Source organism: Gopherus evgoodei, chromosome 5 (genome assembly GCF_007399415.2).
Source record: "Gopherus evgoodei ecotype Sinaloan lineage chromosome 5, rGopEvg1_v1.p, whole genome shotgun sequence".
Classification (NCBI taxonomy): domain Eukaryota; kingdom Metazoa; phylum Chordata; order Testudines; family Testudinidae; genus Gopherus; species Gopherus evgoodei.
This window is the reverse complement of record NC_044326.1, coordinates 62,462,191-62,484,900: the sequence shown is the minus strand read 5'-3', so window position 1 is coordinate 62,484,900 and position 22,710 is coordinate 62,462,191. Positions and strand designations below refer to the sequence as shown.

General features: G+C 42.4%; 1 protein-coding gene across 4 annotated transcripts in view; it reads right to left on the bottom strand.

Moving 5' to 3' along the window:
- The window catches only part of CFAP97 (cilia and flagella associated protein 97), a 51,886-nt gene extending 29,763 nt beyond the window's left edge, over positions 1-22,123 (bottom strand). The window contains exons 1-3 of one of the 4 annotated variants that reach the window (XM_030564038.1): positions 22,045-22,123; positions 2,965-3,864; positions 2,791-2,862 (exon numbers count right to left, since the gene is read on the bottom strand). In XM_030564038.1, coding sequence (XP_030419898.1) covers positions 2,791-2,862; positions 2,965-3,829 — 937 coding nt within the window. In that variant the 5' untranslated portion in view covers positions 3,830-3,864; positions 22,045-22,123. Of the gene's footprint in view, positions 1-2,790; positions 2,863-2,964; positions 3,865-8,008; positions 8,027-21,535; positions 21,799-21,936; positions 22,021-22,044 lie in introns of those variants that run through there. The other 3 variants (XM_030564039.1, XM_030564037.1, XM_030564040.1) reach the window with 3 other exon arrangements.
- Between the last annotated feature and the right edge of the window lie 587 nt (positions 22,124-22,710).

The window sequence follows — 22,710 nt, the reverse complement described above, 5'->3', positions numbered from 1 at the left end:
CCACCCACCCATTACAGGATGTACACGCCATGCCACGCCACTCTCTTCAATTACCATCCAATACAGCGGTTTGTTTCAACACAGTTTACTCTTTGAACATCATGTTCTTTTTATAGTTTTCTCCCATCTTTTCTCCTTTAGTAAACATGCCATTCTATCTTCATTTTCTCCCCGTATAAAAAAAAAATACTTTCATGTTACCACTCAGCTCAGTTCTGCAAGGTGCACTGTTGAATGCCTCCAGCGAGAGGCATATCACTCACAACTACAGTATGAACTGGGGGTACATTCGCCACAGGGAACTGTACTCATTTAATTGTTACATACACTTATGCCTGAGTATACTTGTTTCCAATATTATAGCATCATCCTTTTTATGTTTCATTAGTAAGGTTTAATAAAATTGTATTAAAAGCATCTCTGATAGTCAGATGTCCAAGAGTCACACAGTGCTCACATTATGCTCATAATAAAGCAATTCTTATGGTTAAACATTTGTGTTGTCCACTTCTGTTCTCTCAGAAAAATTATTTTCCCTTGCCCTCATTTTGTGCATACTGAAAAAGCTGAAAGTGTAAAAATTAATTATGGAATAAAAATGTCTGTATTCCCAGAGTAGCCACTTTCCAAAGGTCAATATCTTATCTGCTTTAATTTTTGAATTACCCAAAGTAATCACAGCACCTTATGCTTGCCAGTTTAATTGTTTTAGACTTAAGTCATTTGGAAATTATGTAAGTGTCAATCAGCATCATTAACTGGTAAATATACCTAAATTCCACTTCTTGCCTCCTGATTTGTATTATTTAAAGATGGCCATGAGTAACTGCTTTTCAGTTTTGTGGAAACAAACGTGCTCCTTATATTCACATCCTTGGAGAATATTTTTATTAAATTATAGTTCCTATTGTTTTATGCATGTGACAACATCTGGGCACCAAACAATTCTAAGGTCCTGTTCCCCACAAAAAATCCAGTTTGATTTGAACTGAAACAAGTTTGCTTTGTTGTTGAATTGAAAAACAAAAAACAAAAAAAAAGATTGTTTCAAATATTGACCAAAATGTTTTGTCAACCTGAAATTATTATTTTTTTTCATTTTTTTTAAATTTTGAATTTTCTGAGTGACTCAGCTGTTCCAGGTGCATTTTAACCTTTTTAAAAAAAAAACTGGTCAAATTTGAAATTAAAAAAACACCATTTCAAATCAAAAACCTAAATGAAATGTTTCAACTGCTTAAAAAAAAAAAAAAGTTTTCAGCTGAAATATTTGCCCAATTTGATTAATAGTTTCATGCCCCTTTTGACCAAAACAAAAACACAAAAACAAACCACTCATGTTAAGAACATTTCACTCAGCTCTACCCAGAAGTTTAGTTACCAACCTGTACTATGTACTAACATCATGCTTTGCTGAGTGCATGAAGTCACCATTAAGCAGAGCTGCTAGAGCAGGGGTAGGCAACCTATGGCACTCATGCCAAAGGCAGCACATAAGCTGATTTTCAGTGGCACTCACACTGCCCAGGTCCTGGCCACTGGTCCGGGAGCCTCTGCATTTTAATTTAATTTTAAATGAAGCTTCTTAAACATTTTAAAAACCTTATTTACTTTATATACAATAGTTTAGTTATATATTATAGAAAGAGACCTTCTAAAAACATTAAAAATGTATGACTGGCATGTGAAATCCAAGTGAATAAATGAAGACTCGGCACACTGCTTCTGAAAGGTTGCCAACCCCTGTGCTAGAGCATAGGAAATAACAGATAAGGGTTAGGGAAAGCCTTCTTTTCTTGCCCACAGTGCATCTTTCAAACATCTAAAAATTTGGTCCATTACACCATGAGAGTAAAGACAGAAGGAATCACTGAGCAAATAAAGTGCACAACTCCTAGTTTATATGTGCACATTGCCTAATCATCTGATGCTCCCATCCCACTGAGGAATTTTGGGGATAGGACAGCAAACAGGACCACAGGCTCCTTCCCACCAACATTAAAAGACATTTCATAAAGTTACTGGGGAAGGAGAAGCTACAGTTTAAATGAAAACCTCTCAAAGACTATTTGACTGTTCATTTTTTTTGTTAAAATATGCTCATCATTCAATATTTAGAAGGAATTTTAAGTTCATTTGATTTGTTCATTTATCATAAGGGCACCAGAAGTTAAAATGTATTTGTAAAATGTTTGCTCTTTATAGCTGTGTTTAATTCTGAGTTGCATTTTAAAGTTGAGAATGTCCATAATTTGACATGCGTCTGATGAAGTGGGTATTCACCCACAAAAACTTATGCTCCAATACTTCTGTTACTCTATAAGGTGCCACTTTTTGCAGATCCAGAACAACATGGCTACCCCTCTGATACTTGACATAATTTGATAGATTTCCCATATTAAAAGTTTGAGGGTTTTAAAGAAAATTGCTAGTATTTGCTATTTGAGTTATTAAATGGATCATGATTTGACAAATCAAAGTATGATGTCAGTGGATTTGTGAAAATATCAAACCTATTTGGGGATTCATCACATGGCTACTTATCCCTTTACCTATAAGAGTTTATTAGAGGAACACTTCCATTAGTCTACTGATGTACCAGCGTGCTATTACATAAATAAGCAAAACCACAAGGCAGCTTTAAAACTGATGCAACTTGGTCTGAAGCCAATTTTAAAAGAAAAAGCAGCACACACAATGACTGCTAATTTCCATTTGTGCTCAATGCCATCGCCCCTCTCAACACAGAAAACGTCACACTTGGTAAATATTTTGTTTAAAAAAAATCACCTTTCAAAAGCTGATTCAGGTCCACAGCATCATGTAAGACCTTTTGATTATGTCTGCGATCAAACTCAGCATCTAGTGAGAAAGATACAGATGTAAGACTGGGTCTCAACTTTCCATTTTCTAGTCTGCTAGGCTTTACAAATTTTGAATTGTACTTCAATTCCTCAAAATTACCCTGTAAATCTTGGCTCACATTTTCTTGTCTTTTTACTTTCAGTTTCTTATCATTTGATGCTGCAAGTTCAAAAGATTGGATAGGACTGATGTCTGGTGTTGACAGAGGTGTTACATCAGTCACTGTATCTTCAGACTCCTCTGTGTATTCACCAAGCTTTGGTTTTAGTTCCACTGACTTTATTCCTGGCCTGAATTTTTGTCTTGGAGATAGAAGAGCCACGTTACATATACTTCTCTTTGAGGAAGAGTGTGATGAATCTGATATGCAGCTATCAGAATCCATATCTGAACCATCTGTATCTGAACTTGAAGAGGAGGAAGAGGATGACGATGAGCTAATATTGGTATACTTTTTGTTAACTTTCTTTATGTTACTGGATTGCTTAACTGATTTAGGTCTAACCCTTTGTTTTCTGCCATCATCACTACTGTCTTCTTCATCTGTATAATAATCCTCCTCACCTTCTCTAACTATTTTGGGGATCCCAGCTGGAATATTTACACATATTCTTCTACTTAGCGCAGAATTTCTACCAGACGTACTTGCATTTTCTGAACTTAAAGAAACTGACTGTGATGAAGCATTCCCACTATGGTCAGTGCCACCATTTATGGAATGTTCCTTTGGTGACTCTCTCTTTTTCTCTTCACTTTCATTCTCAGCACTGTGTTCTTGCTTCAGTTTTGTTTCTGATTCTGAGTCTGATTTGGCAATGTGTATACCTCCTTTTTCTATGAGCTCACTAAGTTCTTCGGCACTGGCTACAACAGGGTTTTCTTCTTTCTTTGGCTCTTCCTCAAAATCACTATCAAAGAAAGAGTGGTCCACTTCACCCTCTGACATATCTTCATACCGGTCCATCCCAAAAGTTACTGTAGAAATTTCAACTCCTGGTCCTGCAGGTGTGAAAAAGGGTTTTCAAAATATTAACAAAACAGCAGAGGAACATATACCCTCAGTATAATTCTAGGTTATATTATTAATATTATACTTCTATGATATAATTAAATATGTTATGGACCAGGTAAGTTAAATATTTATTTATAATTATATATGGGCCAGATAATATGGTAAGAGGCTGCAGACTTAAGAAAAACAAGCTCAAAGAAAGGAGAAGCGGCAAATAGTTGGAACTAGGACAGCGGCGGGGGGGGGAGGGGGATGACAACCCTGTGAAGTTCAAAAATTAGCATAAGTTCAGGGCAAAGCTGGGGAGGAAGGGACACTGTACTGCTTCTGGACTCTACAAGGCAGTTTAATGAGTAGGAGACCAGGAGAAACAATCAACTCTGCATAGTTCTTAAGCTGTGCAAGGCAACAGAACCACAGATCTTTATCAGGGGAAACTTTTACACTTGGCATGACACTAATGATACTAGCACTGAGTGCACTCCTGCCCAGGACCGGCACCAGGGTTTCTCGCGCCCTAGGCGCACGGCCATTTCACTGCCCCCCGCGTTGATCCCGTGGCTCCGGTGGAGCTGCAGCAGGCATGCCTGCGGGAGGTCCACCGGAGCCGCTGGAGCAGCCGACCGTCCGCAGGCATGACTGCAGCAGCTCTACCGGAGCTGCAGACCAACGGACCCTCCGCAGGCATGCCTGCGGCAGGTCAACTGGAGCCGCCTGCCGCCCCCCTGGCAAAATGCCGCCCCCCTAATAATCCTGGCGCCTTAGGAGATTGTCTAGGCTGCCTAAATGGTAACACCAGCCCTGCTCCTGCCTCAAGTACTTTTTGAAGCACAGAAATTCCACAGAGCCCATCATTCCCAGTTCTCTCCCCACTTTTCAACTGCTCTGAAGCTTCAGAGCTTTCTAAATCATGCACGACAACATGAAGAGAAATGGACCACATGAAGTTCAAAAGCACCATACAGCAGCTTAAGTAGTAAGAAACCAGGGATTCTACTGAGATCCAAAGCTTCAAAGAGCCAACGAAGCAAAAGGAGACCTAGTGAGCTAGACACCTTGCAAAGTTCCTAAGCACTGCAAGGCAACAGAAGTGGAAGGAAACCTGGGAAACCATCAACTCTGCACATCTCCTAAATTCCTCCACAGCTGCAGAAATAGGGACGGAGGAAGCAGGACAAGACATTCCTCCCCCTGCCCTCCTCTTAAAAGTCCGGGGTGGGATTTGAGTTTTGCAGTATTTATCACTTCTTGTGTCAACTGGCTTCAAATATCCTGTAGAATCTGACACTCACCTCTCAGAGGGATTCTTAAAAATAGCCTAAAAGGAAATGTAAAGCTAAAAAAGTTTTAGTATAACTTTATTATAAAGTAAATATTAAAAAGAATGAAAAAAGGCAAAGCTAAAAACATCTATTACATACACTTCCCTTTTTCTTAAAAATGTAAAACTTCATATTAGATGTTCCCAGAACAATCTTACTTGGAGTCAGGGTGGATAAAAATCAATGATTTTTCTTTAAAACAAAAAAATCCATTTTTTTAATTTAAATCAGGTTTTTTCCTCAAAAAGCATTTTATCCAAAAAAATCAATCTAAAGATAGTTTTAATTAAGATACATTATAGCTCAAAGATATCTCATCATGGAATAGGGATTATAAATTCTAATTCTATAGTATGAGACAATATATTCATGTAATGTCTAAGAAAAGTTTTGTAAATGAGTTCCAATAGTTCACGGATTAGGGACCCAATTTTATGGAGTTCCAGGGGCTTTTTTTTTTTTATAGATTATTTAGGTTTATCTTTCAATCTACTCAATGGGGCTCAGTCTAGAAGTTATCAGAGATGCTTAGTTTTGCAGTTCTCAAACTGTGAATTTAGGTCTCCAGAGATAACATGCTTGTTAACAGGAAAAATGTTTTAAATAAATACACAGAGGTCAGAAATAACAGACTTCAACCCGATTGTCCCCTCAGCAAATTTGTGTACACAGAGTCCATCCCTTAACTCTCTGTAAAAGTGCAAAGTTTCAAAAAGTTCAATGAATAGACAATTTTGGGGGCGGAACAGATCTGGACAAGGAGAAAAAGTCTGGATATAAATGTGAGAAGAGAGGGATATGTAGTAGAAACAAAAGTGAAACTGTTTGAGCAGCATATTTCAGAAGTCTTGAGGTCTTTCTGAGTGTAGCCTTCATTGATTTGAGATCTGCCATACCATTCTTTCACTAGAAGGGAAACCTATAATGGCAGCAGGCCATAAAAGAGAGACCCAGTATGGGAATATTTGAATGAAGTTCCTCTACCTGTGGGTAAGACAAGCATGCGTGCAAAATGCAAACAGTGCAACAAAGAAATGCAAGGCCTGGTTGCCCAAATGAAACAACATCATGAGAAGAAGTGTTCCTTCTCAGGAGGAAACTGCGTTGAAGATGAGGAAAGGAACATGTCTGAACATGCGGGATCTTCAGGTTGGTACACTTTTTTATTTCAAACATCTTCTTAAGGACTGCCTGTCTTCCTTCTGGATTATTCTTGAATTCTCATGTTTGAGCAAAATATATAGTTGTTACTCTATTTTAGATGCAGTTGTGATAAAAAATAAATAGCTAAAATAGGCAGATCTTCCTTTTACAATTTCACCTTTACAGTAGTACTGAGTGTCGGTGAATGCAATGAATAATACTAAATGAGCAGTATGGTAATAATAAATAAATAACTGCATTGACTTATTTTATTTAAGAGAATCCATCCTCAACATACAGGATTCTGAAGACTATCCACCTTCAAGATCACCATCATTTTCTATAGGTTCAGCGTTATCTGCCAATGATAGTGTTTCAGTCACATCATGTATGTCACATAACTACAGTATTTCATCTGTAACAAAAAAAGTTCCATCATCCAGAAACAACTATAGATAAGTTTGTGATAAGAACCAGCAGATTACAAAAAGAGGTAACTGATGAAAAAATTGCCCGGTTCCTTTATGCAAGAAACTCTCCTGTCTCTATGACTGAGAACCCACACTTCATTAACATGGCTCAGTCGTTAAGACCAGGAATACAGTCCACCCAACAGAGCAGCAAACTGCAGGATAAAGTGTATGAAAGAGAAATTGAGTAGCGTGCAAAAGGTCTAAAGGGTGAAATTGTTAACCTGAGTCTTGATGTGTGGAGCAATGTCCACAACGATCCTGTTGTATGTGCTTGTGTGACAACAAAAGAAGGGAATGTCTTCCTTACAGAAACAATCGATACATCAGGAAATGCACACACAGCAGAATACTTACAAGAAGTAGCAGTAAAAGCTATTAAAAAAAAAAACTCTAGAAAAAAAATCAAATGTCTAGTATGCAGCTTGATCAGAGACCATGCTGCAAATGTATCCAAGATGAGAAGAAATTTAGAAGAGAGTCCCAACTAATAACACATTGTTGCATTGCTCATTTGATGCACCTCCTAGCCAAAGACTTCAGTGTTCCAGAAATAAAGGCTAATGTTGTTGAAATTGCAAAATACTTCAGCAACAACCCCTTTGCAGCAGCTGCTCTGAAAAAGTGGGAGGAACCAAGCTAACTCTCCCACAAGACCGTGTGATGGAACTCCATAATGGACTGTTTTAAGCACTATATCAAGAACTGGCCTAATCTGATGGCAGACTGTGAACAAAATCATGAAAAAACACAGATGGCACTGTTACAGCCAAAGTTCTCAACATGGGGCTTAAGAGAAATGTTGAACACATGCTGAGTACCTTGAAGCCTATTTCTGTAGCCTTGAACATAATGCAGGGAAATAGCTCATAGACTCACAGACTCTAGGACTGGAAGGGACCTCGAGAGGTCATCGAGTCCAGTCCCCTGCCCTCATGGCAGGACCAAATACTGTCTAGACCATCCCTAATAGACATTTATCTAACCTACTCTTAAATATCTCCAGAGATGGAGATACCACAACTTCCCTAGGCAATCTATTCCAGTGTTTAACTACCCTGACAGTTAGGAACTTTTTCCTAATGTCCAACCTAAATCTCCCTTGCTGCAGTTTAAGCCCATTGCTTCTTGTTCTATCATTGGAGGCTAAGGTGAACAAGTTTTGTCCCTCCTCCTGATGACACCCTTTTAGATACCTGAAAACTGCTATCATGTCCCCTCTGTCTTCTCTTTTCCAAACTAAACAAACCCAATTCCTTCAGCCTTCCTTCATAGGTCATGTTCTCAAGACCTTTAATCATTCTCATTGCTCTTCTCTGGACCACATCTTTCTTGAAATGCGGTGCCCAGAACTGGACACAATACTCCAGTTGAGGCTGTTTTATTGCTGATGCTTTTGAGATTTGGAAGGGACTGAGTGAGACCTTAAAAAGGGAAATGTGCAATGACAGAATTAAATTACAAACATGAAAAGAACAAATGGGACAAGCACTATCTCCAACTCATTTTCCTGCAAATATTCTCAATACTCTGGACCAGCGTCAAACCTTAACTGCTGAAGAAGAGTTGGCTCTGACAGGGACATCCAGCAATCATCCCTCCATAATGCCAACTATAATAAACTTCAGAATTAAGGGTGAACCATTCAAGAAATATATGTTTGCTGATGATGTTTTAAACAAAGTCACACCAGTGAACTGGTAAAAGTCACTTAACACTTCGATTCAGAGATTGTTGAAGTGATAATCTCACTTTTAACAGCAGTAGCTTTTTCTGCTAATGTAGAAAGAATAATTTTCTTCCTTTGGACTAATTCATTCCAAATTGAGAAATTGTTTGGGACCTGAAAAAGCAGAAAAGCTTGTTTTTCCTTTTCCAGATTATGAACAAACAGGAAAATGAAGGTGAAGATGACTGAGTTAGCTGCAGAAGCCAATATTTTAAGTTTCTCATGTTGACCTGGCTGACAGTCGATTTAATTTTTTTTGAATATTTCATTTAACTATTTTAGTTAAAAACAATTTGTAACAAAGACAAACCTGATTTAAAAAAACGTGAATGTTTAAGTCAAAAATTCATATGCTTCTTTTGTTAAAATATTATATGTTTGCTGTTTAAGAAAAAAAATCCAGAATACATAATGTTGTTGTTTTAGCTAGATAAAACAATTTAAATGTCTGTCTGGTGATGTTCTCCTCCTAATATAGCATGGCAAGAAAATCCTCCAAATATCAATAATTAACCTGCTGAATTGGAGATATTTATGAAGTCATTGAGAGGTGAACTATCTGCTTCAGTTACCTTTGATAAATGAAATAACCAAACAATCATTCATTTTCTGATATAGCTGTAAAACTAATCTGAAAAGTTTTCAAAATAAATCACTTAAAAAAGGTATAGTGTGTACCTTCTAAAAATGAAACCTACACCTCTCTCTGAGATCTAAAGAATATGTATTAAGGTTATAAGAACGAACAAGAATGCACTTATGTAGAAATCCAAGATTAAATCCAGTCTTCGTGACTAGCGATTTAAATAATTATTTAAATCTATTTGATTTAAATCAGATCCACTCTGCTTGGATTCCTCTTACCTTGGGTTCAGCTTTCATAAGATCCACAATTATAGAACTACCTGTTTAATAATTGTCATGCATGGGACATCAGCTTTATAAAGCTAAATAATACAACACATATAGTATAACACTTTAACTAAAAATCCTTTACATGACAGATCTAGAAGAGGGTCTTTGTGTCAGTAGTTGGATGACTCTACTTTGTATCTAGATGTGAATGAACCAATAACTAAATGACAGAACAGCGTTCTTGCCCCCATTATCAGACCTCAATATTGTTTACTACATGGAATTTACTTACATCTAATCTTTTTTAAATTGTCTTATATAAATGGAAGAGTGAAATTCTATAGGTCACAGTTAAAGTTGGTTTTGGGCAATTTTACACATTTTTTCTTAAATCTAGATTAGTTACAAAATATATATAATATACATACATATTATATTAAAAAACCTTTTCTGATCATTTAAGTGTTAACTGTAACATTCTTGCAAGTTTTTGTATCATTATGTTCTTAGCAACCAAGACTATATTAACAATATTTTAGTATTATTGGTTATATTGTAACATATGGCCATGCTAGGTCTTCACAGCTGTCACTATGCTGCACAGTAATGGCTAGTCACAACTTCATGGCAACAATGGAGACAGAATTCGAGCATCCAAAATACAGGTCTTTTTGAACTACAAAAGAATCATTTGTTAGCACTCTGTGACCTCTCAACACACAGTTCAACAACTTTGATTCTGCCCAGCAGATAATGATGGTAACATTAGCCACTTCACTGCAATATTAATATTAATATTTTATTCATAACATTACCTCTTTCCTTTTTCAGGCACAGTCCCTTCACTTTGTAATCTTTACATTATTAAAAACAGATGTGCTACTTTGGTCAATTTCTGTCAGTGACATTCTTGGTGCTTCACAAACTATACATTGTTTTAATGGCGAGTATGAAATGAAATTAAATGAGAGGAGTTTGAGTCTCAGTTGGTACTTTTGTATTTTATTCCCTTGTGCGTCTAGGACATGAGACATTTCTTTGAAAAGTGGGATTTGCCAAATTATTTGTAGTCAGGGGTTTTTCAGGAGAATAGCACACTACATATATGTACAAAATCTTTTATTACACTGTCTGTAGAAAGTACAGATTTTTAGTATTTCAGTTCCTAGAATATGGAATCAACAAATGAGATCATGCAGTCTTAGTCAAAGCTATCACCGATCCAAAATACCTATGCCTAACTTCTGATTTTAATAACCCTCTTATTTATACATTCAAAGAAAACATGATTCCTGCTGTATACGCTAACAACTGTCCATCTAGAAAAGTCTTACCAAGCATCAATTACTTATCTAAGCCCCTGTCTTTTCAACACTTACACATATGCTTAACTTTACTAAAATAAGTAATCCCACTGAGGTCAACAGTAAATTATGAACATAAGTTTCTGTGGGACTCGGACTCTATGGAATATCCTCAAGAATACACTAGCTAGCTGGTGGTAGTAAAACAGTAACTATAGGTATCCACTACCAGCTCCCAAGTTTATTATTATTTATATTATCACAGCACCTAGTGCCATAGTCATGGACCAAGACTCCACTGTGCTAGGCAATATATAACACAGAAAAGACAGTGTCTTTAAAGAATGAGGACCAAAACCTTGTCAGGCCCAAAGATTTCTTTAACAAAAACCAACAAACAACAACAACGTCATAGTATAAACCACAAACTTAAAAAAAACAAAACAAAAAAAAACCCACAAAGTTGCTCCAACAGTACCCTCCTGGAGATCAGTTTGGAGATGGGTTGCAGTAACAGGCCCTCTGGACATTACTGTAATATCAAATAATAAGACAAAGGTAGGACCCCGCACAAAAAAATAACTTTGGTTGAAGGCACATATTAGTGGTTTGAATAGATGTTAGGTTTCAATGTTAAAGTTAAAACAAAGTTAGAAACCCAAGTGTATAAAGTATGGTAGTAAATAGTTAAAGTATCTAGACTAATTTAACCAGTCCCTGGAGTTGTCCTCCTACCACTTCATTTCTTTGCACATGGAGCACTGAAGCAAACATACATCCCCAATACCAAATGTGATGATTTACCACCACACAAACTTCCCATCTTTCATTACAATTACTCCAATTTCATGATTGGGACATATGGTGTTTGTATATGTAGAGTTATTTAAGTTAAGCCCCAATGTGGACACAAGAATAAATGGCCATAAACTGGCCATCAATAAATTTAGGCTTGAAATTAGATGAAGGTTTTTAGCCATCAGAGTGAAGTTCTGGAACAGCTTTCCAAGGGGAGCAGTGGGGGCAAAAAAACCTAACTGGCTTCAAGACTGAGCTTGATAAGTTTATGGGATTGCCTACAATGGCAAGTAGCCAATCTGCAACTGCTAGCAGCAAATATCTCCAATGGCTAGTGATGGGATACTGGATGGGGTGGGCTCTGAATTACTACAGAGAATTCTTTCCCAGGTGTCTGGCTAGATGGTCTTGCTCACATGCTCAGGGCCTACCTGAACATCGTATTTGGGGTTAGAAAGGAGTTTCCCCCCAGGTCAGATTGGCAGAGACCCTCATAGACTCATAGACTTTAAGGTCAGAAGGGACCATTAAGATCATCTAGTCTGACCTCCTGCACAATTCAGGCCACAGAATCTCACCCAGCCACTCCTGTAACAAACCCCTAATCTATGTCTGAGTTACTGAAGTCCTCAAATTGTGGTCCGAAGACCTCAAGCTGCAGAGAATCCTCCAGCAAGTGACCCATACCCCATGCCATGGGGGGTATCCTCTGCAGCATTGGGTACAGGCCTCTTGCAGGTTTAAACTAGTGTAAATGGTGGATTCTCTGTAACTTGAAATCTTTAAATCATGATTTGAGGACTTCAGCAAGTCAGCCAGAGGTTAGGGGCGGGTGGATGAGGTTCTGTGGCCTGAAACGTGCAGTCAGACTAGAATACACTAGATGTACGAGGAGACATGCTAACTTTTTGTTTAATGACACTTGAAATAAGTTACCAGCATGCAGAACGATTAGGTCTCATATTGTGAAGGGTCATGCACCTCCTGTAATGCACTGAGCCCTCTCAGTACCTCTCAATATTTGGGACTTTAAACAGAGTTGGGAATGAGTCCCTTCAGTATGTTGCTTGTCATATGAGGAATCTGTAAAATTGTTTTATGTCTGTCTATTATGCATCACTAGGCCACAAAGCAGCATAACTACAATAAAAGATTTTAGTTTTTGTGGTCTTTATTTAAAAAAAAAAGAATGGATAAGGTAGTATAACTTTCTGATTTACTCAGGTCACTGCTAGGGGAAAAAGAGTAAATACTGTGTTCGAAAGCTTGGCTGGTTTCTTTCAAGTTTAACTCAGAACTTCTACTGTTTGGATTTTTGGTGTGGCAGTGAGTGTGGGTTATTAAACTAAACCAATGTTCTTCAACAGTAATATACACAAGCCACTGAACTGTGCCTGTAATTATTAATGGAGATTGTGTGGGAATCTCCTTAGTTTTTTAAATAGCACTAACATGAGACTAAAAAGCTAAAGGGGCTTTTGAAAGAGGGGGGCATGTGGAGTGCTGGGAAAATTACCTAGCTAATACACAGTTCAAGGTACCTTAGGAGGGAAACCAATCTCCTACAGACCTCAGGCCCTGTACATACGAGAATGGCTTTGCTTGTGTAAATGAATCAAGGTGAGCTAGCTTAGTAAATTGGTTTATTAGGCCAAAGCCAGCTCCAAGCTTAGTTTTCTTCTGACACAGAGGCCCCACAGCAGAGTCCCCAGTTCTTTGCAAACAACTCTCACCACCTCAGATCTCTCAAACTCACTACACCAGACATGTCCTCCAGGATATTTATCCACAAAGAATAATATGTAAAGTATTTACAGAAAGCTTGTAACTTGTCAAAATTCATAATCATTGCAAGTAATATTTAAGGAATTATAGAGGCTTTATGGACTTGGAATAAAAGTCACCAGCAGCTAATGCATCTCAGTGATGGCCCATTTGGGTAGTGAGGGAGTTGTCGTCCTGCCCTGTGTAGCCACTGACAAAATGCAAGGCTCAACTGTGTGGCACTGCACAATACTAAGACTTCCAATGGAAAACAATCAGAGGAAACTGAAAAAAAAATCAAAACCACTTGAAGGTAAAACAGGAACTTTACAACAAGACAGGGCTTTGCCCTGTCTGTGAATTGGGGGGCGGGGGGGGGGTGTGTCACGGAGTCACCAGAGGATGCTCTGGAACTGCGCCCCACCAAGCCAGTTAGGACTTTGGGGAGCCTCCTCTCCCTTGAAGCAGACTTGTTCAGGGCAAGAAGCTCACACGGCTTCACCTCCTGGGTCTCTCCTTGGAGCATTCAGCATCCTCTGCCCCTCCGTGCGCTTCCCACAGCGAGCCTGCCCCAGCGGGGTCCTGGGGAAGCCACCGGGTCCTGCACCCCCACTTTGCAGTCAGACGTGACTCAGCCAGCCAGTAAAACAGAGGTTTATTCGATGACAGGAACAGGGTCTAAAACAGAGCTTGTAGATACAGCGAACCGGACCCCTCAGCCGGGTTCATTCTGGGGGACAGTGAGCCAGACCACCCACGTCTGCACTTCACTCCTCGACCCCAGCCAGCTCGACTAACAACCCCTCCCAGCCCCTCCTCTCTGCTCAGCTCCTTTCCCGGGCCAGGAGGTCACCTGATCCCTTTGTCTCCAACACCTTCAGCTGGCACCTTTGCAGAGGAGGGGCCCATGCCATCAGTTGCTAGGAGACAGAGTGTCAGGCATTTAGGTGCACTGGCCCTTTGCTCTGCCAGATACTTAAGACCTGCCTAGGGTACACTGAGGCACCAACACAGTATTCAGAGAAAACATTAAGAACATTCCCAGTTCGTCACAGGGGGCTGTTTTCAGTATAACACAAAGGAGTGAGAAGCATTCTGGATCCATTCACTGAGGAAACCCCTTGTGGTATGGGGATGTTTTCATGAACATTTGGATCCTGGTTCTGGTGAAACCAGTCTGTTCTGCAGCACACCGAGCTTTGAGGGGGAAACCTACTTTATGGGATAGGAAAAGTAACCAAAGTTTGCATATGGTGATTGTTTTGTATTGTTACCATTGCCATTACTCCCTCATTTCTACTTTAATCTTAATTATTTCTTAAATAAGCCTACTTTTGTTTTATTGTAAGGCTCATAACTGCTGTGTGGTTTATGGGAGCGGGGGTTTAGGGTAACACCAGTAAAGTGGGGTACACTGCACCTTTGGGTGCAGAGGATTTGGATTTTCTGTGAGTAGTTAGTGTCAGCAGCTGGATATCACAGGATACTAGGTGCAACAATTGTTAACCTGCAAGGTGAATACAGGGCTGGTACAGTCCTAAGGAGAGTGCTTGAATGGCTAAAAGAATGGCAGAATTAGGTTGCTGATCCACCCTGCCCTAAATCAAGCAAAGGCAAGATTCCCTCATGCTGGAGGCATGGGGTTACAATGTGACTCTCAGTCCTGGTTGCCCCAAGAAAAGTCATAGGCTTCCCTGCTGTGTGGACTTTCAGAAGCTTGTGAAACCCCTCCTCCCTCACAGCCCTAGGAGACTGAGCATCATCACCACTTCATGTCTTAGAAGACTCTCTGGGAAACTTCTGAATGATCTTCCTGTTAAGCCCTAGATGCGATTAGATGGCAGCCCTTCCCTAACCATCTCTAGATCGGTCAGTCTTCTAATGAATCAAATAGGCTCAGAAGACTACAAGAAAAGCCTAAGACTCATGGGATGGAGTGTGTCAGGATGAATCTCCTAAAACTCATGAATGAGGAGGCAATGAGCCACCTAAAATTCACTGAGGGTTCTGCATGTCTCAGGAAATACACAACAAAGGAGACAAACAGCCCTCTTTATCCCACAAATGCTCTCGTCAGTCCCTGTATCTGCAGGTTTTCTAAGGTCCATAGCGAGGGAACCCTACTCCTGGAGACCTCAGGATGTGTGTGGAAGCATACCTGTGAAGAGAGAGAAAAGGAAATCGGGTTCTTGTGGGCTAGGGCAGACAGCAGAGCAGGGAAACATTCCAACAGCTGAATCCAAACAACTGAAGGTTTACTTCCCAGTCTCCATTCTGAAGCTAACATCTAGCAATAAAATTGTTCTAATGTTTAGTATCTGTAACAACCATTTTAGTGCATCTTACCTTAAAAGCAGCATATCTGATTAATTTCATTTTTGGTGGAAAGTGCCCCTTTCATTATTGACAACTCTTCCTAGTTATTGATTAGCATTTTAAGGCTTTCCTCATGAAAGCATAAGTTTGCACCAGTTGTATGACATCCTACATATGCATCAGAACAGACCACAGAGACTGAAAACAAACAGCCAAAAGAGATTGCTCTGTTTTTTTAACTCCATAACAAAATACTTCTCTTGTTGAGTAGCATGCTCTCATGGATACATACATTCAACACTTTATGGAACTATTTATATATCTTTCTATCCATCATTGTCCAAATAAGAACTCTGTACATGTCATAAGAGTGACTAAATTACAGTCTTTTTAAATAAATGTAATAAACATAAGTGCACATTTACCTTCTGGTTTGGATGTAGTCATCTTGTAAATGCTTACCTAGTTGATGTTGTGTTGTGGATTGTTTGACAAAGGACTAACAGTTCTGTGATGAGCCCTTTACATGTTACCATTAAGTCAGTTTCAGCAAAACTCTGTTTAACAGAACCACACTGAAAAGGAAAACTTCTAGCAAGGCTTACATGCTATTATGCAACATGCCATAAAACAGTTTCATAGATTCATAGACTTAAGGTCAGAAGGGACCATTATGATCACCTAGTCTGACCTCCTGCACAATGCAGGCCATAGACTTTCACCCACCCACTCCTGTAACAAACCCCCAACCTATGTCTGAGTTACTGAAGTCTTCAAATTGTGGTTTAAAGACCTCAAGGTGCAGGGAATCCTCCAGCAAGTGACCCATGCCCCATGCTGCAGAGGAAGGCCAAAAACCTCCAGGGCCAATGCCAATCTTCCTGGGAGGAAAATTCTTTTTCCAACCCCAAACATGGCAATCAGTTAAACTCTGAGCATGTGGGCAAAACTCACCAGCCAGCACCCAGGAACAAATTATCTGTAATAACTCAGATCCCACCCCATCTAACGTCCCATCACAGACCACTGGGCATATTTACCTGCTGATAATCAATTAATTGCCAAAATTAGGCTATCCCATCATACCATCCCCTCCATAAACTTATCAAGCTTAGGGCTTGGCTACACTGGAGAGTTGCAGCGCTGGTGATGGGGTTACAGCGCTGCAACTCACTCTGTGTCCACACTTGCAAAGCACGGCCAGCGCTGCAACTCCCTGGTTGCAGCGCTGGCTGTACACCTGGTCTGCTTGGGGTGTAGCAATTCCAGCGCTGGTGATGCAGTGCTGGTCATCAAGTGTGGCCAACAAAAGCGCTTTTATTAGCCTCCAGGGTATTAGGAGGTATCCCAGAATACCTTTTCAGCCACTCTGCTCATTGTTTCACACTCTACTGCCCTGGGCTTGGGTGACCCACCCTTTAAATGCCCCGGGAATTTTAAAAATCCCCTTCCTGTTTGCTCAGCCAGGTGTGGAGTGCAATCAATCAGTGACCATGCCTCCACGCCCCAAACGAGCCCCAGCATGGAACACATCCGAGCTGCAGGACCTCATCAGTGTTTGGGGAGAGGAAGCTGTGCAGTCACAGCTGCGCTCCAGCTGTAGAAATTATGATACCTATGGGCAGATACCAAAGTCCTTGCTGCTAAGGGGCCATGAACGGGACGCGTTGCAGTGCAGGGTAAAAGTAAAGGAGCTGCGGAGTGCCTATTGCAAAGCCCGTGAGGGAAACCGCCGCTCAGGAGCTGCCCCCACGACCTGCTGTTTTTACAAGGAGCTGGATGCCATACTTGGGTGTGACCCCACTGCCAATCCAAGGAGCACGATGGAGAGTTCAGAGCAGGGAGAAGTGGGGGAGGGTGTAGATGAAGCAGAGAGTGAGGCTACTGAGGTGGACGGAGACACCCCGGAGTCCCAGGAGGCATGCAGCCAGGAGCTCTTCTCAAGCCAGGAGGAAGCTAGCTAGTCGCAGCAGCTGGAAGTTGTTGGTGAAGAAGAAGCAGAGGAGTGTGTTCCCGGTAAGCAGATTTTATTTTTAGGATGGAACTGTTTTGGGAGAGGAGGGTGGGGGTTATGGCTACCTGCATGCCTGTGCTGCGAGGGGTGGGGGGACCATTGCTGCACACAGGCAAGCTGCACAGGGACCAGGGCGGAATCCACATTGCTGTAGATGACCCTCCCTCTCTTCCCAGGTAACACGCAGCAGTGATATATCTGGCAGTAGAAAATCCTGTTGAAAATGTAGGGATAGTGTTCCATGCAGGTCCCCCCTACCTGCTCTCTGTTTTCCCCAATGCACAGAAACCCCAGTGAGCCCTGACTCAAGCAGTTCCCCTTCCCAGATGAGTTGCGGCAGAAACACTCACCCCAGTACTCACCATGTCTTCGCTGCTGTGGCCTCTCTGTGCTATGTTTGCTATGTGTAAATGATGCTACAAATAGTCTACAAACTCCTTCACTGTGATAATAAACAATGTAGCCTCTGCATTAAATGTTTCTATTTCTGTTTTTTTTCAGTGTCCTTGAATCCTCCAGCCCTATCACAGCCTGCTCAAAGACTACAGAACTTGAGGAAGAAGCCAAGGAAAAACAAGGAAGATTTGGTCAAAGCAGTTATGAATCAGTATGCCAGAGAAAGTAAGAGGCTGCAGGACTGGAGAGAGAAAATGCATGAGTGGAGGGAACACAGAGCAGGAGAAAGGAATTGGCTATCAAGAAAGGCACGAAGCAGCTGATAAGCCTCTTGGCATGCCAAACGGACTGTATGCAGTCTCTCGTAGCTATGCAGGCAGATCAGTACCGTGCTAAACCCCACCGCCCCAAAGCTCTCTCCCTTGTTCCCCAGTGTTTGCTCAAAACACCTTTCTCCAGCAGCCTGGTTCTTACCACCACCAGCTGCCCCCAACACCTGTACGTGCACCTACCAGCCCTGAGAACTACAACCCTTACCCTATGCACTCAACCCCCATCAACATGCAGCATATTAATCCTGAAGTGCAGCAGGCATTGAACAGCAATCCAGGCAGGACATATTCAAACCTCTGAATGTACAGTCCATCACCCTACCCCCCTGCCCTTTTATGTACTGTATTTTGAATAAATGATTTCTTGGCTTTTAAAACATTTATTATTGCAGAAAGTGAGAAATACTGTACCCAAAGGGAAAAACAGGCACAGCAAATCATTGTAACCACTGCACTTCACACCCGTGCAAGGCACCAAACATTACTGTTGGCTTTCAGCCTCAAATTGCTCCCTTAAGGCATCCCTAATCCTTGAAGCCCTCTGCTGGGCCTCTCTAGTAGCCCTGCTCTCTGGCTGTGCAAATTCAGCCTCTAGGCATCGAACCTCAGAGGTCCATTCCTCAGTGAATGTTTCACCCTTCCCTTCACAAATATTATGGAGGGTACAGCATGCGGAGATAACAGCGGGGATCCTGCTTTCCCCCAAATCTAGCTTCCCAAAAAGACACCTCCAGCGTGCCTTTAAATGGCCGAAAGCACACTCCACAGTCATTCTGCAGTGGCTCAGCCTGTAGTTGAACCGATCCTTGCTCCTGTCAAGCTTCCCTGTATACGGTTTCATGAGCCATGGCATTAAGGGGTAAGCGGGGTCTCCAAGGATCACAATGGGCATTTCGATCTCCCCTACTGTGGTCTTGCGGGAAAAAAGTCCCGGCCTGCAGCTTCCTGAACAGGCCACTGTTCCGAAAGATGCGTGCATCATGCACCTTTCCAGGCCAGCCTGAGTTAATGTCAGTGAAATGCCCACGGTGATCCACCAGTGCTTGGAGAACCACAGAGAAATACCCCTTGCAATTAATGTACTCAGATGCCAGGTGGGGTAGTGCCAGAATAGGAATATGCGTCCCATCTATCGCCCCTCCACAGTTAGGGAAACCCATTTGTGCAAAGCTATCAACAATGTCCTGCATGTTCCCCAGAGTCACGGTTCTTCTTAGCAGGGTGCGATTAATGGCCGTGCAAACTTGCATCAACACTATTCCAACGGTCGACTTTCCCACTCCAAACTGGTTCGCGACCGATCGGTAGCTGTCTGGAATTGCCAGCTTCCAGACTGCAATAGCCACCCGCTTCTCCACTGGCAGGGCAGCTTTCAATCTCGTGTCCTTGCGCCGCAGGGTAGAGGCAAGCTCAGCACACAGTGCCATGAAAGTGGCTTTTCTCATCTGAAAGTTCTGCAGCCACTGCTCGTCATCCCAGGCTTGCAGGACGATGTGATCCCACCACTCAGTGCTTGTTTCCCGAGCCCAAAGGCGGCGTTCCATGGTACTGAGCATGTCTGTTACTGCCAAAAGCAAGTTAGAGTCTTGCATGTCAGGCGAATCAATATCATCGTCTGACTCCTCACTGTCACTTTGGAGCTGAAGGAATAGCTCAACTGCCAAACGTGATGTGCTGGCAACATTCATCAGCAAGGTCCGCAGCAGCTCGGGCTCCATTTGTAACAGAAATCGCGCTGCAGACTCACAATGGCACCAAACTGCTTGGAATGTGTAGCGATGCACCACGGGGCGTTGGGACAGGAAGCGGAATGACCCGCACCCTTCCGTCCCCTTCCCACAACCCACAGCACCAAAATGGGACGAGGTGCTCTGTGGGATAGCTGCCCACAATGCTCCACTCCCAACAGCGCTGCAAATGCTGCAAATGTGGCCACACTGCTGCGCTGGTAGCTGTCAGTGTGGCCACACTGCAGCGCTGTCCCTACACAGCTGTACGAACACAGCTGTAACTTCCAGCGCTGCACAAATGTAAGTGTAGCCATACCCTTAGTCTTGAAGCCAGATATGTCTTTTGCCCCCACTACTCCCCTTGGAAGGCTGTTCCAGAACTTCACTCCTCTAATGGTTAGAAACCGTTGTTGTTGTGTGAATTTAAACCATGTTGACCATATTTAAACCATAATAGCTTCCTTAACAGGCTTTCAGAATGTATAGATAGTGCTTCATACGTGTAGTATGCACTGCTGTATATTATGTAATATCCCCTGAGATGCCTAGCAATGTATATCTAAGATCACAATTTGTATTGTTCTTCTTTATTTTGTTTGGTGCAGAAAGAGTATACGTACTTCCAATGTATATAAAGTTTGAGCAGGTTACAACTTACTTTAATGGATTTATAGATCCCACAAAAAAAATGAGTAGTTAGTTGTCATACAGATTTGTATTACTACTGATAACAGCAAAGAAAATAGAATTATGTAAAACAAAAGGCTAGAACTGTTTAATTCCAAGGAAGACACTTAAAAAGACATTGGCCAAATGTATAATATTACTGAGATAGTATAATTCACCAGGAGTAAGTCATACATAAGTATTATACTACAATTGTGTTCTAGTTTTCTGAGTTAAGACATTTTTGCCAAATGTATAATACTTGGACCCAATGACCAAACTCCATTACATATAGGCATAATGCTGTAATATGTTTACAACACATTTTGCTAAGCACTATTAAAATGTCACTCTTCTGTATTCCTATCCTATCACTCCCATATCTTTTTCTAGGCCAATTAATTCAATAATACTGCAATCCAGTGGTTGACACAAAAAACAGTCAACTATTACACAAGGAATCCTGTTATGGACATTAAATTGAGGTACCAGCAAATGAATAAGGTAGTTGGATGAAACATTATTTAAAGGAAAGGACTTTGATTTCCATACAAATACCTTGCTGATAAACACAGATGGGGAGGGGGAGACACAGAAAGTTGGTTAATATGGATTATTTAATTGAAACATGGATTTAATTCAGGTTTTCAGTGCAAGCAGAAACTCTCCAAATATAGCTCAAGCAACCTCCACACTAAACAAACACCTACATAGGTGTCATTCAGGCAGGGACTCAAGTAGCAAACCAGTAAAATCCTTGTGGAGCTTGCAGGGGGGAAGCAACCTCACTAAAATATATAATACAAAATATATAATTACCATCTCCCGTTTTCCAAGGCCTGCTAATTATACGGTGCCTTCGCCAGCCCACTACTCGGGGGTGCTGGAGGAGAGCACCGCCTGCAGCTATCGTTCGTCCCTGGCAGGGCATGCACACCCGGAGGAACAGCCTGTGTGCATGTGGACAAGGGCGGGGGGAGGCTAGGACCTGGGGAGAGGGAGGAGGCGGAGCGAGGCGAGGGCACCCGGGGAAAACTCGCGGGGGCTCCAGTCGCAGGCATCGGGGAGGATGCTCGGGGGAGGGGGTCGCACAGGCGGCAGGTTTATCAGTCCCACACCGCCGCTAGGGCCGCCCCCTTCCGTGCACGGCAGTCCCGCCGCCTCCGGGGAGCCTGACGCCAGGGTGCCCCGGGCAGGGGCTAAGCTCCCGTCGCCGTTACCTTAGGGCTGAGCTTTGTGGTCGGCACAGCAGGAGCCGCCAGTAGCGCCGGGCGGACGGTGCCCAGGAGCCTCCTCCCCCAGGCCAGGGCCCACGGGCGGATACTCACGGAGATCGCTGCGCTGCAGCCGCTCGGCTCCGGGCCCCGCGCCTTTCGCCGGGCGCCAGCAACAAGCCCGGCCCCTGCGTCGCCGGGGAGGGGGTGGAGCTCCCGCTCGCTGGGCGCCAGAGGGCGGCCTGGAGCCTCTTCCTGGTGTCTCGGGGGTGGGGAGAGCTAGGGCAGGGCAGCTCCGCCTTTGGCAACGCGCTTTATCAACGTGCCGCAAGACCGGGCCCCAGTGCCCTGTGGGGAGATGCTCGCGGGCGGGATTGGTGCTGTGTAAATACCGCAGGGCCCCGAGCGACGCCCGTCACTGCAGAGCGCTGGGAGTGACTTAGCACGAAGAGAATCCGAGTCTTTTATTAGAGTAATTTGGCCTTTGTCTTTGCAGCCAAGTAACTACTGCGGGGCTGAGAGCAAGGCCTGGACTGACTTTCTGTGCGCATGGCGCGGAGGTCGGTCCCCGGAGCCAGGGGTCAGCCGGGGGCATGGCAGGGGGGCCCGCAACACCAGCTGCGTCACGTGCGAGGGCACGATTTACAAGCCGACAGTTGCCAGATGCACAGTGGCCCATTCTGCCCTGCTGCCAGCACGTCCCTTTCCCTGGGGGGTTGGATTGCCAACGTTCGAACTGCACAAAATGGAACATCTTATTCCCGCCCCTTTCTTGAGGCC